The sequence below is a fragment of the Durio zibethinus genome, chromosome 1, assembly GCF_047325235.1.
Source record: "Durio zibethinus cultivar Kanyao isolate XHJ-2024 chromosome 1, ASM4732523v1, whole genome shotgun sequence".
NCBI lineage: Eukaryota > Viridiplantae > Streptophyta > Magnoliopsida > Malvales > Malvaceae > Durio > Durio zibethinus.
Window position 1 is genome coordinate 10,578,197 of NC_143162.1, and position 19,942 is coordinate 10,598,138.

General features: G+C 31.2%; 1 protein-coding gene and 1 pseudogene across 1 annotated transcript; one reads left to right on the forward strand and one right to left on the reverse strand.

Moving 5' to 3' along the window:
* Positions 1-1,911: 1,911 nt before the first annotated feature.
* Positions 1,912-2,802, forward strand: LOC111311153 (Nuclear transport factor 2 (NTF2) family protein). Its single transcript, XM_022910524.2, has one exon. The coding sequence runs from the start codon at positions 2,165-2,167 to the stop codon at positions 2,642-2,644; it is 480 nt and encodes a 159-aa protein (XP_022766259.2). The 5' UTR covers positions 1,912-2,164; the 3' UTR covers positions 2,645-2,802.
* A 2,218-nt stretch (positions 2,803-5,020) lies between these two features.
* LOC111310672 (uncharacterized) overlaps positions 5,021-19,942 on the reverse strand; it is a 43,212-nt pseudogene continuing 28,290 nt past the window's right edge.

The window sequence follows — 19,942 nt, forward strand, 5'->3', positions numbered from 1 at the left end:
GTCCATAATTTTTTGTATGGATTATTGAAGGTATTTTTTAAAAAACACATTCAATAATTCCTCCCAAAATTTTTCTATAGATTATTGAAAGTGTTTTTTGTTGAACATGCCTTTAATATTCTCTTTCTAAAATTTTTTGAATAGATTATTGAAGGCATTTTTGGCCAAAAAATACATTGAATAATCCCTTACAAAAATTGAATGGGGTTATTCAAGGTGGTTTTTGGTTAAAAACGTCTTCAATAATCCCTTCCTATTGTTTTTGGGGAGTATTAAGGGCATTTTTGGCTAAAAATGCGTTGAATAATCTTTGATAAATAATACCTTCAAAAACCCAATAAACGTTAAAGGGAGAAATCGAACCTATGACCTTATGGTTAAAACCATATGATTTAACCAACAAAGCTATTTCAGTTTTATTTCAAAGGTGATTTCAGGCCAAATACCCTTTAATTTTTTATGAGAATATTTATTGAAGACGTTTTTGACCAACAATGGCTTCAATAATCATCTTCAATTTTTTTGGAGAATTATTGAAGGCATTTTTAGTACAAAATACCTTTAATAATCGCCTCTATTTTTTATGAGGAGATTATTCAAGGTGTCGTATACTAAAAACACCATCAATACACCCCTATCCATTTTTATGAGGGGATTATTCTAAGTGTTTTCTATCAAAAATGTCTTTAATAATCACTTCTATTTTTTGAGAGGATAATTTTTGTCTTAAGTTGCTTTTATAAGTATAAATGCTGTTATTTAAATATTTAATGACGTTTTGATAAAAAAATATCTTCAGTTTTATAACAACACAAAAACTAATGACGTTTTTAAGTAAAACGTCAATACAAAACTGTTACTAATCTTTCATTTTCTTATAATGATTCATCTGTCTTTCTTTTCAGCATTCAAATCGGTGTCTCATGATGTAAAATTCCGAAGCAAAGCCATTTACGAACTGTAAATCAATTATGGAAAGAGATTCCTTAATTGCTACAGGGAGGCTGAAAGTGATGGCGTGGCTAATTCTTTCATCACTATCGAAAACGATGAGTCAAAGAGTAGTCTGCCGCCAACCTGGCGCCTTTTAGGCATATATTTCACTATGATCATGACAGTCTCTCGCTCTCAACTCTCAACTAAAGATATCGATCACTGTTTCCTTAAGAAAAATTACACAAACTCTTTCTATAACGGCACATTATACGTTGCATTATACTAGTAATATTGTTTTATTTTTGAAATTATTGCCTCCTTGAAGTTCCGGATTCGGCTAGCAAGTTTTAAACTGCAGCTTGCTGTTTTTTTCTCATGCCTTAGCCAAATGTTCATAGGTTGCAGGTTGCAATCTTTGAACCTTGAGAGTTGAGAGGCATTTTCTGGTACCCCAGGTCCTTATACGCTGCAAAAGTAGATAACAATGTAAACATGCGTCGGAGCAGCATAGGGTATATATTTTACACATGCAATTTCTTTTCTTTTGTAAATTTTTTTACGAGAAATCAGAAGAAACCACTTGAAACAAAATGCCTAGAAAAAGAAAAGCAATAAAATAAGAAATATTTTAGGTCTTTGGCGCTGTTGGAACCGAAAACGCTATCATCTTTCGCAGCCAAAAGCAATATTACCAAGTCAAGTCTCATCCTAAATTCTAAAATGAAACGTTAAAACACCTGTGACAAACTTTCTTGAAGGTAGATTAATCAATACACTAAAGTTTGGATTTAGCATACTCATAACTATCTAGGGCAGGCACTAACTACAAAAGGCCATCATTTTTTCCTAGGCAACAATTAGCATTGGCCATAAACTAGTATTAGAAGTAACTCATGCTGGAAGTTATATATATGCATTAATAATTAGTATTTGTTATAATATTTTAACAAAAACATGATAAATATAATCCATGTTTAATTATTTATATATAATAAATATATCCGAAAAAGAAATACAAATTTCTAAGAGTCATTCAACAATTAACATCAACTGCCATGTCACAGCAGTCCTAAAAGGGGCCATCCATTTACATGATTTTTGCTATAAAAAGGCTGCACTTGAGGACATTCCATGCTCAAATTTATTTCAAAGCCAGCTTTATAAAATCCTTAATTTCTTTGTTGAGCTTGGCTAGCTCACTCTATTTTTTTCATTTCGATAACGGAGAATGGCATCCAACAAAGCTTCTGTTCCAGAATGTGACTCAAACCCAGAAATGCAAAATAAAGCAATTGTGGGTACACTTTACAAGGCATTGGCACATGGTGACACCAGTACCGTGGTCAAACAGATAGCAAGTGACCTGGAATGGTGGTTCCATGGGCCTCACCGGTGCCAGCATATGATGAGGATGCTCACTGGCGAGTCAAGTCACACCGAATTCCGGTTTGAGCCAAGAAGCATCGAGGTCATTGGTGATTGCGTGATTTCAGAGGGTTGGGAAGGAGCACAAGTTTATTGGGTACATGTATGGACTTTGAAAGACGGTTTAATTGCACAATTTAGGGAGTACTTTAATACATGGCTGACTGTGAGGGATGTGAATCCGTCAGGCTGCGAAATCGGGCACGACAGCCACACTCTGTGGCAGAGCCAACCCAGGGACATGGCACGCCGCTCGTTGCCTGGCCTTGTGCTTGCCATATAGATATAGGCAGCTAGTGATTCATATGGCTTGGGAAATTGCATGGAAATCGTCAAAATGGACCCACATTATGCATCTCTACATATCTGTTGAACTGTAAATCATGTAACCGTGTTTTGCACAATTATTAAAAAGAAGGTACTTCATTATTTATAGTTGGTTGATGGAACTCTTAAAAGAAATAAAAAAATCCAAAGAAAACCAAATAAAATTGGCAAATTTTAACATGTAACATTTTGTCATGTCAAAGTGTCAATCAATAATCATTTACACAAATAAAAACGAAATGAAATAATAAATTATTTATATAAAGACAAACAGAAATGAAATCGAATAATAAATTATTTATATATAAAAGATAAAATTTAATTATGTTTTTACACTTAGTTTATTTATATTTATTTGAAAAAATACATTAATTATAAAAAATTACAAATATATCAAACAAATCAACAAATTAATGCACCCAAAGTCCTTTGTTCCCGTGAGATAATCTATCATATAAAATCCTATCAATCTTCTATGTTTCAAATTAAAAAAAAAAAAAAAAACTACCAGGACCAGCTAACAGCCACCAAAATTTTGTTTTCACTTGTCTTTTCTTTGCCGCTGCCTAACGTAAATAAAGCTTTGCTAAAGCGGTTCTTCTGTTCAAAATTTCAAGTATTTCCCAATCCACTCAACTGGGAGCAAGAAAGCCTCTCTAACCTTGCTTTAAGGGCCCAAAGCTAAAAAAATGGCCTTCAATTCAATGGAGTTGGGGGTGGTGGGTTTACACTATTCCTTCAAGGCTTGGGCTTCCCTTATAACTGAACGAAACATGTTCAAGCTCAACCCATTAACACCTTTCAAACAAAAAAGAAGCTTCTTCCAACTTTTTGATGAAATCTTGCACCATATTATCGAGACTTTTCTGATTTGATCTATTCATGGACTTTCATCATGAATTAAATCTCCATAAAAAACTATCAAATAGTTATTTTCCCATTTTGAAGATGTGAAATAAGCTAAAGAACCTCAAACTAATAGACCATATATAGATTATTATCATTCTACTTTGCACATTGGTCAAATGCAAAATGCTTTAAAGTTAAAAGCATATACAGTCAAATCCTGCTTAAACCCTTTGCCTTTATTTTTTTTATTTTTTAACTAAAACATAGGCAAGCATTATCTATACAATAGATTAAAACTGTCCCAAACTTCAATTTAATGCCAAATAAGTAATTTTACTGTTTATTTAATTGTGAGTGTGTGTGTATATATATATATATATATATATATATATATATTAAAGGGATATGATTGAGGTAATAGAGCAAACTACTTCCTTAATTGCACAAAATTCCTGACTTGATCTGTTGGGTCCAATTTTGGTGGGTCCTGATTTCAACGATATGATCTTGGCACATCATTCATCTGGCCTACAAGATCAATAATTATCTAAGAGTAGATTATTTTCCATCAAATAAACTCATCAATACAATCAATAAAATATATTAAAATTGTCCCAACTTAATATAAAACTCAATTTTTAAACCAGTGGGATGAGTTGACTAAGTTGATTTAAGGTGTATTTGCGGCTGCAGTTATATTTTTTCTGGTTAAATTTGATTTTTTTTTCATAAATTTGGGGTTAATTAAGTTATAACAATAACTTTTACTTTGTTGAGAGTCAAACACAAACTAACATTGTCGACTTTGATATTATAGGTGATTATATTATGTGTGCAATCTGAAAATATATGACTTTGTTAAATGATAATTTCAATTCAAAGTGAGACAATCATTTTAAATAATCTTAATTAATTTATTGATGCTTTTGTGTTAATATCTGTATATTTTATATAATTATTATTATTATTATATTATTTTTTATTTAATTATATATGCATATATTTTGTTATTTATATGTATCTAAATTTTACTTATTTTTATTTTATTTTTATTTTACATGTTATTAATATATCTTTTTAAAATCAAATGAGTGAATTGCAGGCATTCGTCTAGTGATTATATTAAGGCTTTAAGATGTGAAAAATATTTATATGAATTTTTTTAAGTAAAATATATGAAGTTATTTATTAAAAATGATTAAATAAAAAATAAAATTGAAAATTAAAACCTATTGTTTTGTTATATAAATAAATTGTTTAAAATTAGAAAAATGATAAATTTTGATATATTTTATAGATAAATATTTTTAATAAAAATTTTAGCAGAATTTTTAGCAATGAATAAATATCAATTAAATTTAGATTATAAACTATATTTTTAATATTTTTTATATATTATTAATTTTTATATTAAACTCTATCAATATATTAATTTAAAATTTTCTATTGAAATTTTTATTAAATCATTTTTCAAAAAAATTCAAAAAACTTCAAAAAATAATTTCATCTAAATTTTATCTTTACCATCTAACAAGACAACAGGAAAAAGAAACAAAATAACCCCGAATTTTGCAATTTATCCGATTGCTTTTCAGTTTTGAGCGTCATCTACTTGTTGCTTTTCAGTTGGCCACTTGGAATTCAATTTTTCCCAATTGCGTTTCTCTCCCATTCTTCAATAGTCAAACACCCAAGGCAAGGTGAGTGACGGTTTGAATTAAAGGAAGATCCACCAACTTTTACGGTACTCTCTCCGACGCCAAATCAAGTAGTGTATGAAATTAAATTACCTTAATTTCGATATGTGGAAGGCTGCTCTGCCAGTGCCTGAAATTAGCATAACAGAAATGTCAGAAATGAAATAAAGGAACAGAAATTAGTCTTCTTTGAAAACTATAAATATTTATATATATATATATATATATGCCAATTCTCTTATTCCAAAAGACAAGGATGAACAACAAAATGAAACAATGTCAACTTCCACACGAACTCTTTATAATGTAGTTAAAAAAAAAAAAAAAAAAACCTTCCACACTTATATGAATGCTACATTTTGCGGATGCGGGTTAGTTTTACTTTCACCTGATGCATCAAGACGGTGGAAGGAGTCATTCCAGGCACAATTTTGACCTCTATAACCAAGACCTGCTTTTTTCATAACTAGGAAGATGCTTTAATCTAACACTGAAGAACTCCATCAATCAGCATCTTTAACACTACTTAATCGGGCATAAAATCTTGCTTTAAAAATCATTAGGACGTCGAAAGAGAAAAGGGGCTTCGAAAAGACCCACATGCATACAGATTTCAGAGTAAAGATGAGAGTTCATGCATTACTCCGAGTAAACGAAGACACCCACCACAGAATTTAAATTACAAGTAAAATTACGAACTTGGAATTAATTTTACAAAAATGCTAACGAGGCACCCTATAGCATCATAGAACCAACATCAACATGCCTCTCCACTGTCAACATTAACAAATGCCTCAATTCTTGAAAATCCTTCCAGTTGCCTAATGTTGGCAATTAGTTCAATACGTTGTTTACATCGCCCCGAAACCTCATGTACTGATTCAACAAGGATAACTAATTCAACTGGAAGATCAATCCAAGAAAAAAAAGAACAATTTGTAAAGATATGATAAGAAATGCATGACTTTACCTTTGAAAGTATCAGAAATAATGCACTTGAGCATTAATCTAAGTGGAAACTGATACATCAATAATGAAATGAGATGGATATCATATCGTGCTGTCTGCTAGGCACATGTAGGTGCCCGGCACAGAACCTCATAAAAGCCCATCAGCTTTCAAAATACGGAGAGGAATCCCTAGAATCATAGATTTTAAGACTCTGCCCATCTATTGGGGGTAGGGGGAGCATTATAAATAGCAGTGTGAAGGAATAGAGTTGCAAACAATGCATACAATAGTTATGGAAGCTAAGGACAATTCTTCATAGAGTAGGAAATCTTGACAAACCTAATAATTGATACCGGAAGAGGAGTCAGATTGATGCCAGTTCAACCCGTCAAGCAAAATCTACATCATTATTGCAGATAATGCACTTTAGACATTTATACAAATTTATTTCCCCTAAAATGATTAGAAACAAAGTTCCCTCCTCACAAACTCCGTTAAATTGCATGACAAAGACAAACTTTGACAAATGGCCTGGTATAAAAGCTTATATGCAGGTGCAAGAAGAGAGTAGGGAGGGGGATAAAAACTAGAGCAACTAATGTTGACATTGTTGGGCAAAAAACCTCGATCTAATCACATCGGTGGAAGCAAAATTGAACAATCGATCAATCACACAAAAAATAATAATTTAACATAGTTCAATCCAATCGACCTATGTCTATGGATGAGAAATAAGATCCACTAGTTGTAAAGAATTACAAATATACAAATCATATCAACCATTCAACAATCAATACTCATAGACCCTTTTAATCTCCTCTAGTCCTATGAAGTATTCTCAGCCCAAACACATACCTATGTGCACTCATACACCATACCATGTGGACCCTATCAATCTCCTTTAGTCCACTCACAAACATTCAGACTTATACATCCATAAAACATAAATCTCCAGTAGTCTTATAGGTTGTTTATCACATAAAATCTTACAACTTGCTTACATCTTTTTCTCATATCTAACCCTATAAAGACTTTACCTATTTATAAGCATATAAACTTGCTTATTAAGAATCCCTTTCCTCTTAGAATTCTTCTTTCTGCAAGTCAAACTTGTCTATTAAGAATTCATTTTCTCTTAGAATTCTTCTTTTATAAGTCTTCTTGTCCATCAAGCAATATCTAACAAATCTCAAATAAATTTGTTATGGGATTTGAGTCACTATTCCTAACAAACTCCATTTTGACTTAAATTTTATCAAATCATTTGTCTTCATGCTTGACATGCTTAACTCCATCTGCAATGGAAGTCTTACAATCATCTTTTTTTGTGTGTCTTCACGCTTCACGTAAATTGATCTTCAAAATATAAACTCGAACTTCTTCCTTGAGTCAAGCTCATTTGGATTTGGCTCTTCCCATAGTTTGAACCTTCAACTCTTTTCACGTTTCAAACCTTTAGCTTTGATACTACTTGTTGGGGATTATCACAGCTTTGATATCACTTGCTGAACTAAAAGCATCTATCTAATCAAGTCAGCAAAATGAAAATCAAATAATTAATCAAATACACAGAGACAATAATTTAACATGATTTGATCTAATCGACCTATGTCAACGGATAAGAAACAAGATCCATTAGTTGTAGAGAATTATAAATATATAAATCATATCAACCACTCAACAATCAACATCCCTAGGCCCTTTCAATGTCTTCTAGTCCTATGGAGTATTCTCAACCTAAACACATACTCATGTGCACCCATGCACCATACCTATGTGGACCTTCTCAGTCTCTTCTAATCCACTTACAAACATTTAAACATACACATCCATAAGATGTAAATCTTTAGTAGTCTTATGGGGTGTCTATTCCATAAAATCCTGTAATTTTTTTATATATTTTTTTCATACCTAACCTTATAGAGACTTCACCTATTTATAAGCATACAAACTTACCAATTAAGAATCTTTTTCCTTTTAAAATTCTTATTCTGCAAGTCAAATTTGCCTATTAAAAATTTATTTTCTTTTAGAATTCTTTTTCTATAAGTCTTTTTGTCCATTAAGCAATATCTAATCAATTCTAAACAAATATGTTATGAGATTTGACTCACTATTACCAACAACCATCATATCTTTCATAATTTCTCTACTTGTTAATTAGATGATTCAAGAAATTAATTCAAAAACATTAATTAGCATTTCTAATGTTATTCTCCATAAGTCAAAACAACCTGTAGAAAGTAGCTTAAATTAAAAGAAAAGTGGCATACACTGAAATTTATAGGAGAAATTCCAAGACAATCTACACTAAAGAGAATAATAGTGAAAAAAAAAAAAAGACATGAAATTTCTCCTCAAGTGACAGAATATCACTAGTTTCCTTGACAAAAATGCTACGACTAAATGAATGCATCAATCCTTTTTTTTTTAGTAACACCAACTTTTACTTTTACCCATCCATTGTATCTTTTCCATAGAAGATGTGCATTTTTAAAAGAGTTGGTTGGTTATCTTTGACAATGGAAGGTGATAATTATCAAGCAATAAAAAAGAAAAGAAAAAGTGAGCTGAACATAGGATACATTGAACTTTTCTTTTTGCAATTCCTAGTTATGACATCATTGGTAAGATGTTGTATATCTTTTTCTGATCTTGTCTTGATATTTATACCTTTTCCTTTGACCTTGGAAAGACTTTTGCATATAATGACCCACTAGTCTTGCACTAGGGAAGAGGAATTGAACCAAACGAGACTCCATTTTATTCCTCTGTTTTGTGTTCTCCAAGTAGCAACAATTTAGCTACTGATTTATCATCTTTTTATTAGCTTTTTGCTTTGTATTTTGTTCCAATTCCATTTTCCTTTATTTCCTTTATCTAATATACGATTTTATGTGAAAAGTTGATGGTTTAAACAACAACAAATAAGCTTGGAGAAAGGCTAAATTACACTGCCTATTTTCCATGGTAACCATGGTTTGAGTCTTCTATGAAACTTCATTTCTTATATTTTTGTTAGTTGCTTGTGTTGTTTAATTTCATGTTTTTTATTTTCTTTTTTGTATCTTATTTTAGTTTTAAATTTAAGGTGTGATAGTTTATATTTTTATGTGATATTTTTATTTGTATTTCTCTTAATTGTGATGCCAAAAACCTATTGCCTATCTTCTTATGGTAGTCACGATTTAGGGTTGTTTTAGAGGTTATTCTCCATTTATTTCTAGTTTTAAAAAGTCCTTAGGTTATCCTTTAATCTTTATTATACGTTAGCTAATATAAGATTTAATCTGATAGCAAAAATACATTAGAATTATGTAAAACTATCAAACTTTCATGGTTATATCCAAATTTCATATTCTGCTATTTTTATTTCTTTTCCTTTGCATTTCAAGGTTGTTTGAGCAAGATAAGGATATTATTTGGATGCTATTAGGTTGAGACATCATCTATGAAATTCCATATTACTTGAATATAATATTTTCTATTTTTCTTGCATTTATTTTTAGCTTATGTAGCTGCTATCTTTTAATTATGTTTTAATGTTCTATTAGGTTTAATATTCCATTCTCTTTAGTTCCTTTAAATTTTACATGCAATTTATGTTTCAAGCACTTTACTTTATTATGTTTATTTAAGTTTGTTGCAATTTAATTTTCTATGTTATTTAAATTTATGCATTTTACTTTTCTTGTAATTTAATTTCAAGTTTTTAAATTTCATGTCCTCATTTTCTTTTTATGCAATTTATTTTTCATGCTCTTTACATTTATACTATTTAAATTTTCATGCAATTTAATTATTTGCAATTTAAATTTAATGTTTATTTAAAATTTCAAGCTCTTTAAATTTTTGTTAGATTTGAATATATCTAAGGTGTCTAATTTTAATACTTAGCTCTAGATACCATCGCAATTCTTGAGAAACAATACTCGGAGTTAATACTTTCATTTTATTACTTATATGACTTGTATACTTACGATGTGCGTGATAAAGCTTCAAACCATATGACTTGGAATGCATCAGTATTTAGTAAATACAACTAATGTCATAAAAACTTCATAGTTCGAATTACTGATAAGTCATTTTTAAAAGTGCTTGATACAAGTTATATTATTATTTCTAAAGATATAACACTTGATTCTGTTTGTCCCAAATTTAAGTTGTAATCTATTGTCTATAAGCAAACTTACAAGAGAATTTAAGTTTGTTACTAAATCTCTTCCAAATATGTGTGAATTTCAAGATTTAGACTTGGGGAAGATTATTGGCAATGCTAGGACATGTGCAAGACTTTATATCTTAAGAGCTAATGATTTTAAAAAATAATATCAGAAGACCTCTTGTATGGCTTCATCCTCTACTAATAATAAAGATAGTAATATCATGTTATGGCATTATTGATTAAGTCATCCAAATTTTTTGTACCTTAAAAGGTTGTTTCCCTTATTATTCAATAAAAATTCTAATAACTTTCAGTATGAAGTCTATCAACTTTCCAAACATAATCATACCATGTATCCTAATCAGCCATATGATCTAAACTCAATGCAAAACCAACCATATGATCTAAACTCAATGCAAAACCAAAATCATAACTTTTGAAAGTTACGAGATCCTTCATTATTGAAAGTTACGAGATCCTTCATTATGGCTACCCATGTACCTAAGCATTTTTGGGGTTAGGTTTTCACTGTTACATATCTTATAAATAGAATGCCTTCTTGAGTCTTGAAGTTTCAAAGCCCTTGCCAATCCTTTCTTGGTACCTATCCTTACCTTTGAATCATCTTGTTTATTCGTATTAAAGTGTTTGGAAGCACTCCATTTATTCTTACCAACCAATGAACTAAAGCAAATTATATCTCAAATCAATCAAATACATATTTCTTAGATACTTCCTGAATAAAAAATGATACAAGTGTTACTCACTAGTAACAAAAAAATTCTACCATTCCATAAATGTTGCCTTTTTGGAAAATCAACCTTACTTTCCCAAAATTGCAATTCAAGGAGAGAATCCAATCACACGAGAATATCAACTTTGGGAAGATCCTATTACTAAACCACTAAACACTTCTCAAACTCTTTTTCACATAAAAAACATCCAATAAGATCCTCCAAGCCTGAAGTCAACACAAGAAAACAAACAAGTAATTGATTGTCTATTTAAAAAGACGTAAAAATTAAAAGGATCTAGGAGAATGTACACCTTTAAAGCAAAACCAAGAAAATGAACCAATTCCAAAGATATTTGAAACCCACATAGGTAACACCTTTATTAAATCTAATTCTACTAAACCTATTAATGATCTTGATCTATCGATTACTATAAAAAATGTGTGAGATCATTTACTCAATATTCGATATGTAATATGGTTTCTTATGAAAGTTTATCACCCAGTTATTGGGTTTTTGTTACCATACTAAACAATATGCAGATTCCTAATAATATTCATAAAACATTCATATAATGGCAGTAGAAGATAGCTGTTTTAGAAGAAATCAAGGCTTAACAAAAGAAGAAAACTTACCCATAAGAAAAAAAATCTAATTGGGTGCAAATAGATTTTTATTGTTAAGCACAATGCAGATGAAAGTATTAACAGATTCAAAGCTCACCTAGTTGCAAAAGGATTCATTTAATCTTATGGTATTAACTACAAGGAGACATTTGCTCCAGTTGCTAAACTTAATTCAATTCGGGTGTTATTATCACTGACAGCAAGTTTAGATTGGCCATTCCACCAATTAGATGTCAAATATGCATTTCTTAACAATGACCTAGAAAAAAAAGTTTACATGAAAATTCATCTAGGATTAAAAAACCAAGACAACTCTGGCAAGGTATGTAAACTTCAAAAATCTTTATATGATCTCAAAAAATCCCCATGTGCATGGTTTGATAGATTAAAAAAAAATGGTAGAAAAATATGATTTTTCACAATACTAAACCTATCACACCATGTTTATCAAACATTCCCTTGAAGGAAAAATAGCTATTTTTATAGTCTATGTAGATGACATTATTTTTACTAAAGACTATGAAAAAGAAATTAGCAGCCTAAAAAACTTCCTAGCCAAAGAATTTGAAATTAAAGGGTATCATGACCATAAAAACGAGAAGCCTTCCTAGAAATTGTGCATATAAAATAAAAAAAAAAGAAAGATATGGCTAGATAGATAAAAGCTATACTTATGGTAATGACCAAACTTCTGTAGAGCTCACATCAGAGTCTTTTTTATTTGAATCTATAGTAGAAGAATGGTCAATTAAGTGATTGCAAAAATTTGATTCCCTATATTAGTGCATATTTGATTTTCCTACATTAGTGCAGCTTGATTTCCTAATTTATTTTAGGAATATTTCTTATTTACTCTTTTGATTTATTCAGTTATTCTGATCGTCAAGTTTTTAAAGATTTGTTTCTATTTTAGAATAGAATAATTCTCTTTCATTTTATTATTTTTTGTTTTCTATTTCATATAAGTTGTTTCCTAATAAGGAACTTCACTATTCTTATTTATTTAGATATACTCCTTCATTGTAGATAGAATAAGAAGAAACAAGGTCAATTATTCTTTAAATTTCCAATATGGTATAAAAGTAAGTTAACCTAAACCATTAAACTGTAGCCATACAAGTTTTTGTTATGGCTAGTAGGAGTGAGAACTCTTCTACAAAGGTATGGCATGAGGAAAGTCCCAAAGAGGTGATGCTCTAACAAACCCTTGAAAATAAGTCTGCAATATTTGAAACTAGTTTACTAGCATAAAAAGGTAATTTCCTAAATGCCTTAAGTGTTCAATGAGAAAATACACAATCTTGGATTGTTGATTCAGGAGCATCAGATCACATGACTGGAGATGCATCTTTATTCAATACATATAAATCTTGCTATGATAGTTTTGATGTAAAACTTATTGATGGCTCTCTCTCAAAAGTGGCAAGAATAAGTTCTATTATAGTTTTTAAAGACATAACACTCGACTCTGTCCTTTATATCCCTAATTTAAGCTGTAACCTATTTCTATGAATAAGTTTACGAATGACAAATATTATGTCATCAAATTTTTTCTCAACTTGTGCGAATTTCAAGAATTAACCTCGAAAAGGATTATTGATAGTGCTAGGATATGTGCAAGGTTTTACCTTTTTCAAGATGATGCATTTAAGAGATCACAAAACTCTTGTACAACCTTAGCCTCTAGTACTAGTAAGGATGATCGTATCATGTTATGGCATTATAGATTAGGATATCCAAATATTTCATACCTAAAAATGTTATTTCTCTCATTATTCAATAACATCTTTAAATATTTTTATATGAGATTTGTCAACTTTTCAAGCACTCGAAATACCTACTCTAATATTTCCTATAAATCATCTCAGCTTTTTTCAATGATTCACAGTGACATTTGGAGACCATCAAAAGTTAAAAATATTATAGGTTTTAGGTGATTTATTACATTCATCGATGATCATACTCTACTCACTTGGGTATTCCTTATGAAAAAAAAATCCAAGGTTAGCCAAAGCTTTTAAAACTTCAATAGCATGGTACAAACCTAATTCTAAGCCAAAATCCAAGTCCTAAAAACTGAAAATGGAAGGGAATACGTCAATTCTATTCTTGGCCCTTACCTTACCAAGCATGGCATTATCCATCAAAACTATTGCATTACCGAACACAAAAACAGACATTTGATAGAAGTGACCAAATCCCTTTTGTTGACTTTCAATGTGCTTAAATATTTTTGAAGAAAAGCTATCCTCATTGCAAATTATCTGGTTAACCGAATGCCTTCTTTAGTTTTTCGCTTTAAAACACCTTATCAAACTCTCATTGCTACCTACCCATAAACTCAATTAATCTTTTTCATTCCCATCAAACTCTTTGGCTACATTGCTTTTGTTTATATTAGCCAACTATTGACTAACTATTGACTTACCAATTTCCCAACCAACTCTTTTAAAACCATATTCCTAACCAACCCCTTCAAAAGTAGATTTTCAACCTACCTAACCTATCAGCCATGCAGATTTTGAAACCCAACTTGTTCAAACAACTCTTGACTCTTCAAACCCTAAAGTTATGCAAAAAAAAAAAAAATCAAAAAACTAATAGTCTACTTAAGGAAGCAAAAATCATAGGAAAAAGTGGACAACTATACACAGCCCAACACTAAAAATCAACTAATCTGAGTCTCAAAGAACTTGAAACTAACATAAGTAATATCCCTATTGAATCTAAAACTGAAACTTGTGAGCCAGTTGGTGATCTTGGCATTTCTATTGCATTAAGAAAATGTGTGAAATCATGCACCCGGTACCTTATCTGTAAGTACATCTCATATGACAGGTTAAATCCAAACTTTTGAGCCTTTACTACTAACCTTGACAAGGTACAAATTTCAAAAAAATTCAAGAAGCCTTTAATGAACCAGATTGGAAGGTAGCAATTTTTGAAAAAATCAAGACACTGGAGAAAAATAGGACATGAGAAATATCAGATTTGCCTAAAGAAAAAAATCTAGTTGGATGTAAATGGATCTTCACAATAAAGCATAATGTAGATGGAAGTATAAATAGGTTAAAAGCTAGACTTATTGCAAAGGGTTCACTCAATCCTATGGGATAGATTATGAGGAGACATTTGTTCTGGTAGGCAAACTCAATTCAATTAGAGTTCTATTGTCACTAGTAGCCAACTTGGATTAGCCTCTCCACCAACTTGATATCAAGAATGCATTCTTAAATGGTGACTTGAAGAAAGATGTCAACATGGAAATTCTCCCTAGTTTTAAAAGGCAAGACAACATGGGCAAAGTGTGCAAACTTAGGAAGTCTTTGTATGGATTTAAGTAGTCTCATTAAGCTTAGTTTAAATGGTTGACCAAAGTAATGAAGAGGTATGGATTCCTTTAGTATTAATTTGACCATACTATGTTTGTTAAGTTTACTAATGCAGGAAAATGAGTTATTCTTATTATTTATGTGGATAATATCATAATCACTAGAGACCAAAAGGAAAGAATAAATGATTTGAAGAAACTCCTTGCAAAAGAATTTGAAATAAAGAACTTGGGTTTCCTTAAATAATTCCTTAGGATGGAAGTGACTCGATCTAAAAATGAAATATCAGTGTCTTAGCATAAGTATGTACTTGATCTGCTCAAAGAAATTGGCACGATTGGATGCAAACCTACTGATACACTCATAGACTCAACTAATAAAATTGGAAGTGAAAATAAAAGCTCTTTCATGGACAAAGAGCGATACCAAAGACTAGTTGGGAAGCTTATTTACTTCTTCCACACATGACCTAATATTGGGTTTGCAGTATAGATGGTGAGTAGATACATAAATAATCCAATCAAGGAGCATCTCAAAGTTGTTTATTGTATCCTACAGTACTTAAAAAAGATTCCTAATGAAGGTTTATATTTTAAGAAGTCAATGGACAGAGCAGTCAAGATGTACACAGATGCTGACTGGACTGGATCAGTAACGGCTAGAAGGTCCACTATTGAATATTACACTTATGTTTGAGGCAATTTGGTCACTTGGATAAGTAAAAAGCAAGTTGTTGTAGCTAGAAGTAGTGCTAAGGCTGAGTTTAGAGTAATGTCCTATGGTATTTGTGAAGGAATTTGGCTAATTAGGTTCTTGGAGAATTAAAATTCAGATTGTGACATCTAGACACTGTTTTGTGACAATAAGGCTACTATAAGTATTGCCAATAATCTTGTTTATCATGATAGGACCAAGCACATAGAGCTAGAATGACATTTCATAAAGGAAAAGATGAAAAATTAGTCGATCAAATTGGCCTATATCCCTAGAAGTTCACAAATTACAGATATTTTGACTAAAGCTCTTTCTAGAAGCATTTTGACAGATTAAAATCCAAGCTAAATATGATTAACATTCATAACCCAGCTTAAGGGGAAGTGTCGAAATCTGATTCTCTTACATTAATACCGATTTGATTCTTCTATATTAGTGCATCGTGATTTTTTAATTTATTTTGAGAGTATTTCTTATTTACTTTTTTGATTTAGTCAATTATTTTGATTGTCAAGTTTTTAAAGTTTTTTTTTAATTTTAGAATAGAATAATTCTTTTTTTTTTTTTTCATTTTGTGTTTCATTTAAGTTGTTTTCTAATAAAGAATTTCAGTAATAAAGAATTTCAGTGTTCCTTTTCATTTAGATATATTCCTTCATTGTCAATAGAATAAAAAAAAAAAAAAAAGGACTTTTTCTGTTTAAGTTTCCTACAGCGAGAAAGCAAACTGGGAGTTACATCAAGCTGTAGACACCAACATCACGTATCTCAGACAGTATCTTACCTATGACATACTTGTATCATAATATATTTAGAAGGCATCGTTTCTTTCACTTATAAATTAGTACAAATTGTAAAATTTAATGGTGCAGCCCACTTCACAGAAATACCCATAAATCACCCAATAATCTGTAAACTGGATTGGTAGAAGCAAAAAAGTATTTGAATATTCACAAATATAAGAGAAAGCTTAGGAGAAACCAACTTTTTATAGGCTTTATGCGGGCAAACAGCATATAAATTTTTGGATCTGTCACAAAGAACTCTAAAATAACTTCTTCACCCTCTCGCCAAAACACTAGAAATAACTATGTTATTCCTTTTTGTGAAATCTGTCTGCACAAGGAGTCAATTTCTGCTGATTTATAGATACCAAATTTAATATATATTATAAAAAGCACAGTAATTTTAGTTACGAGTTATGAACTAGAACATAACCGTCATGGGTTAATGCCTGGAAATAAAGACAAGGAAAATAGTTAATAGGAAAAATAATATGCCAATGAATCATGACATGACGATGAAATGCTTCTTTGTACATGTAAGCTGGAAACATCAAATGTATGACAACAGAGTAATTTATGTAGAGTTACTGTAATCTCTAACTACTATTGTTTATTTATTGTGTTAGATTTCAATCTTCTATAATGGCCAGTGAAAATGTCCAGTTAGCGCACAGCTCATAGATGATGTGAAGTTGCAAACAATTCTATATTACCTATCTAAAAGATATGTATCAGAAAATGGAAAAAGTAAAAAAGCTTACATCATCAAATGCTTGCAAATTGAGCCAAACATTAGTTCCACTCATAAGGGATACTTGCCGCTCTGAAGCGTCTCCTCCAAAAATGACAGGCTTTATGAAAGGCTTCACACCCTTTGGATGTTTCATTAGGCTTCGAGGATTTTGAATTTCTGTTTAACTGACTTGATTCACTACTATATGTGCAAGCTCAGGAAAACTCGAGCAAACTTGATGGATAATGCTTCGGAGAATGTTTGAATGAGAAAACCCAACGTGGACCAAAAAAAAAATGCATGTTTTCGGGTTAGGTGCTGGTTCAGTAAAGAAGGATGAAAACTAGAAAGAATTAAAGGATGACGTTCTTAATTGGAAACCTTTTAAAAATTAGCGTCGGAAAAACATAGGAAGTTTAAGAACATCTAATAAGAGATCACAAAAATACCCTACCTCGACCCCACTCATGCACTATGATCTGCGAAGCCATCAGAGCCAGTGAACCATAAAGAAAGGACAAAATGTTTTTAGTTATGAGCATTCCATACTTCAAATACCATAAATCATTTCATAATCATATAAAGCATCCGTAAGTGTTCATGGCTTTTGGCTCCCTATACAACAAAAATTGCATAAAAATTACTTCTAACCGCACAGGGCATTTAACTGTGGTTATTTTCACAGTCCATTGCAGGACAAATAATAGATCTTTTCCATGCCACTTAGAAGCTACAGTGAATACTTACAATAAACACCTGCAAAACTTCTATATCTACTCACAAGTGCCTTTTAAGCTTGCTGAAACAAGAAACTCGTCTGTTTCATCTCACTAATCTGACAGATAACAAGGAAAACCCAGTATGAGATATAAGAAACATCAAAGCATGCAACTACTAGGTAAAAGAATCAGAAACTGATCTTACCAAGTTGATGTCAGTAAACAGAATTGTAACCAATACTGTCAAGCCAAATTTATCTTCAGGAGAAGATAATGCTTTTGTGAAAGAAGGCAAAAACCACCCATCAATTCGACCAAAATCACGCAGACCAAGCCTTTGAAATAACAAAGACGCCCCTTCTCGAATATTCTTGATTATTTCACTAGGAAGGCGAAGAGTGTGATATGCAACCTACAATTACAGAAATATTTCCGAATTAGGAAGACAATGTAGTATTCAAACGTCAAAGGGGCAAAGCAAAACCATAAAGGTTATACACCCATTCTGAGCGTTGCAAGTATGTGATAAGCTATAACCAGTGTATCTAGATTGAAAATTCAGGGATGCATAAATGGGAGACCTGTTGAGTGGGAAGGTACTTCGGTAATTGAAAATTGCATCTTTCTCCCTTGCATCACTATTGCCATGAAATTGAAGCTCCACCTGGGCCGCAGATTCCATTTTGTTAATACCAAATTATCCATTAGGCTGAGGTAATAATTACTCATTCATCTAAAAAATAAAAAAAAAAAATGTATAAGAAATCTCATTATGACCATGAAAATAAAAGGTCATGTTAAAAGAATTCCTGAACATGTTTTAACTTCCTTTGAAATTCCACCAATTAATTTCACTCTGCATGAATCGAAGTTTAGCTCCCATGAAAAGTTAAACCTTAAAAACTTACTACATTCAAAATTAGCTTCTAAAGTGCTAAAATTACAGATCAATTTTTTAGGGAAAAGTTTTTCCTAAAATTGTATAAAAGGACATAAAATTTCTGATAGAAACGTATATCTGAAGTATATACAACCATCTTATGGTGGGTTTTCATAAGAAACAACAGTGTCTAGGTCAGAGTTACCTCAGTTGGCAGTAGCACAACAGACTGGCAATCAAAACCATGACCCACATCAAGAACAATGGCTGTCAATTCTCTCCCTTCTTCAAGAAATAATTCAACAATAACTCTATCATCAATTCTCTACAAAATAAGAAAGAACAGAATTCATTAGCTAACACCAACGGCAGCTTCAAAACATCATTTCTTAGTCCGAATTTGTAGCCAGTTTCTCCTCAGCTCAGTCCAAAATTAATCCTGTTTGCTGAATCTTCAAGACAATTTCAGCAGAAAGATGATGTTTAAGTTTCCTCCCATTTACTTCGTTCTTCCAAAAGAATCGAAAATTTGTTTTAAATTCTCCATTACTAGAAGATATTACAATAGAAAAAAAATATATATACCACATAAAAAATATTTGCATATTTAGAAGAATTTTCTAAGGTTACTAGGAAATGGGGCGTAATTTAAATCAAACTCACTTGTGCATCTTCATGCGTTGGCTGGATCCAAGATTTGACATAATAAATTAAGAACACTGGATCAATGTTGTGTATGAAAATCTAATATACCTGTGAAATAATTTCTTGAGCTTTTTAAGTGAATCAGTAACTCCATATGCAACTGTGACACCAATGCTTAACCCTGCTCTTGCTGGTTTAACCTAGAAAAGAAAAATGTTAGGGTGAAATTTCAAGACATTAAGGTCTGTCATATTAACTTACCATGGCTATGTACCAAACTTTTACTCGAGCAGAAAGTATGACTTACCACAAGTTTCCCTGAGCTAAAAGTCCAAAAGGTTGCTCACAAACCATTCTGATAATTCAGATTCATTCACTTCACTTCCCTAAAACACCATCAGTATTTTAACAGCACAAAGTGTAA

What these genes read in the sequence shown, in the direction of transcription:
- LOC111311153 (XM_022910524.2), top strand. Translation starts at nt 2,165, where the DNA reads ATGGCATCCAACAAAGCTTCTGTTCCAGAATGTGACTCAAACCCAGAA.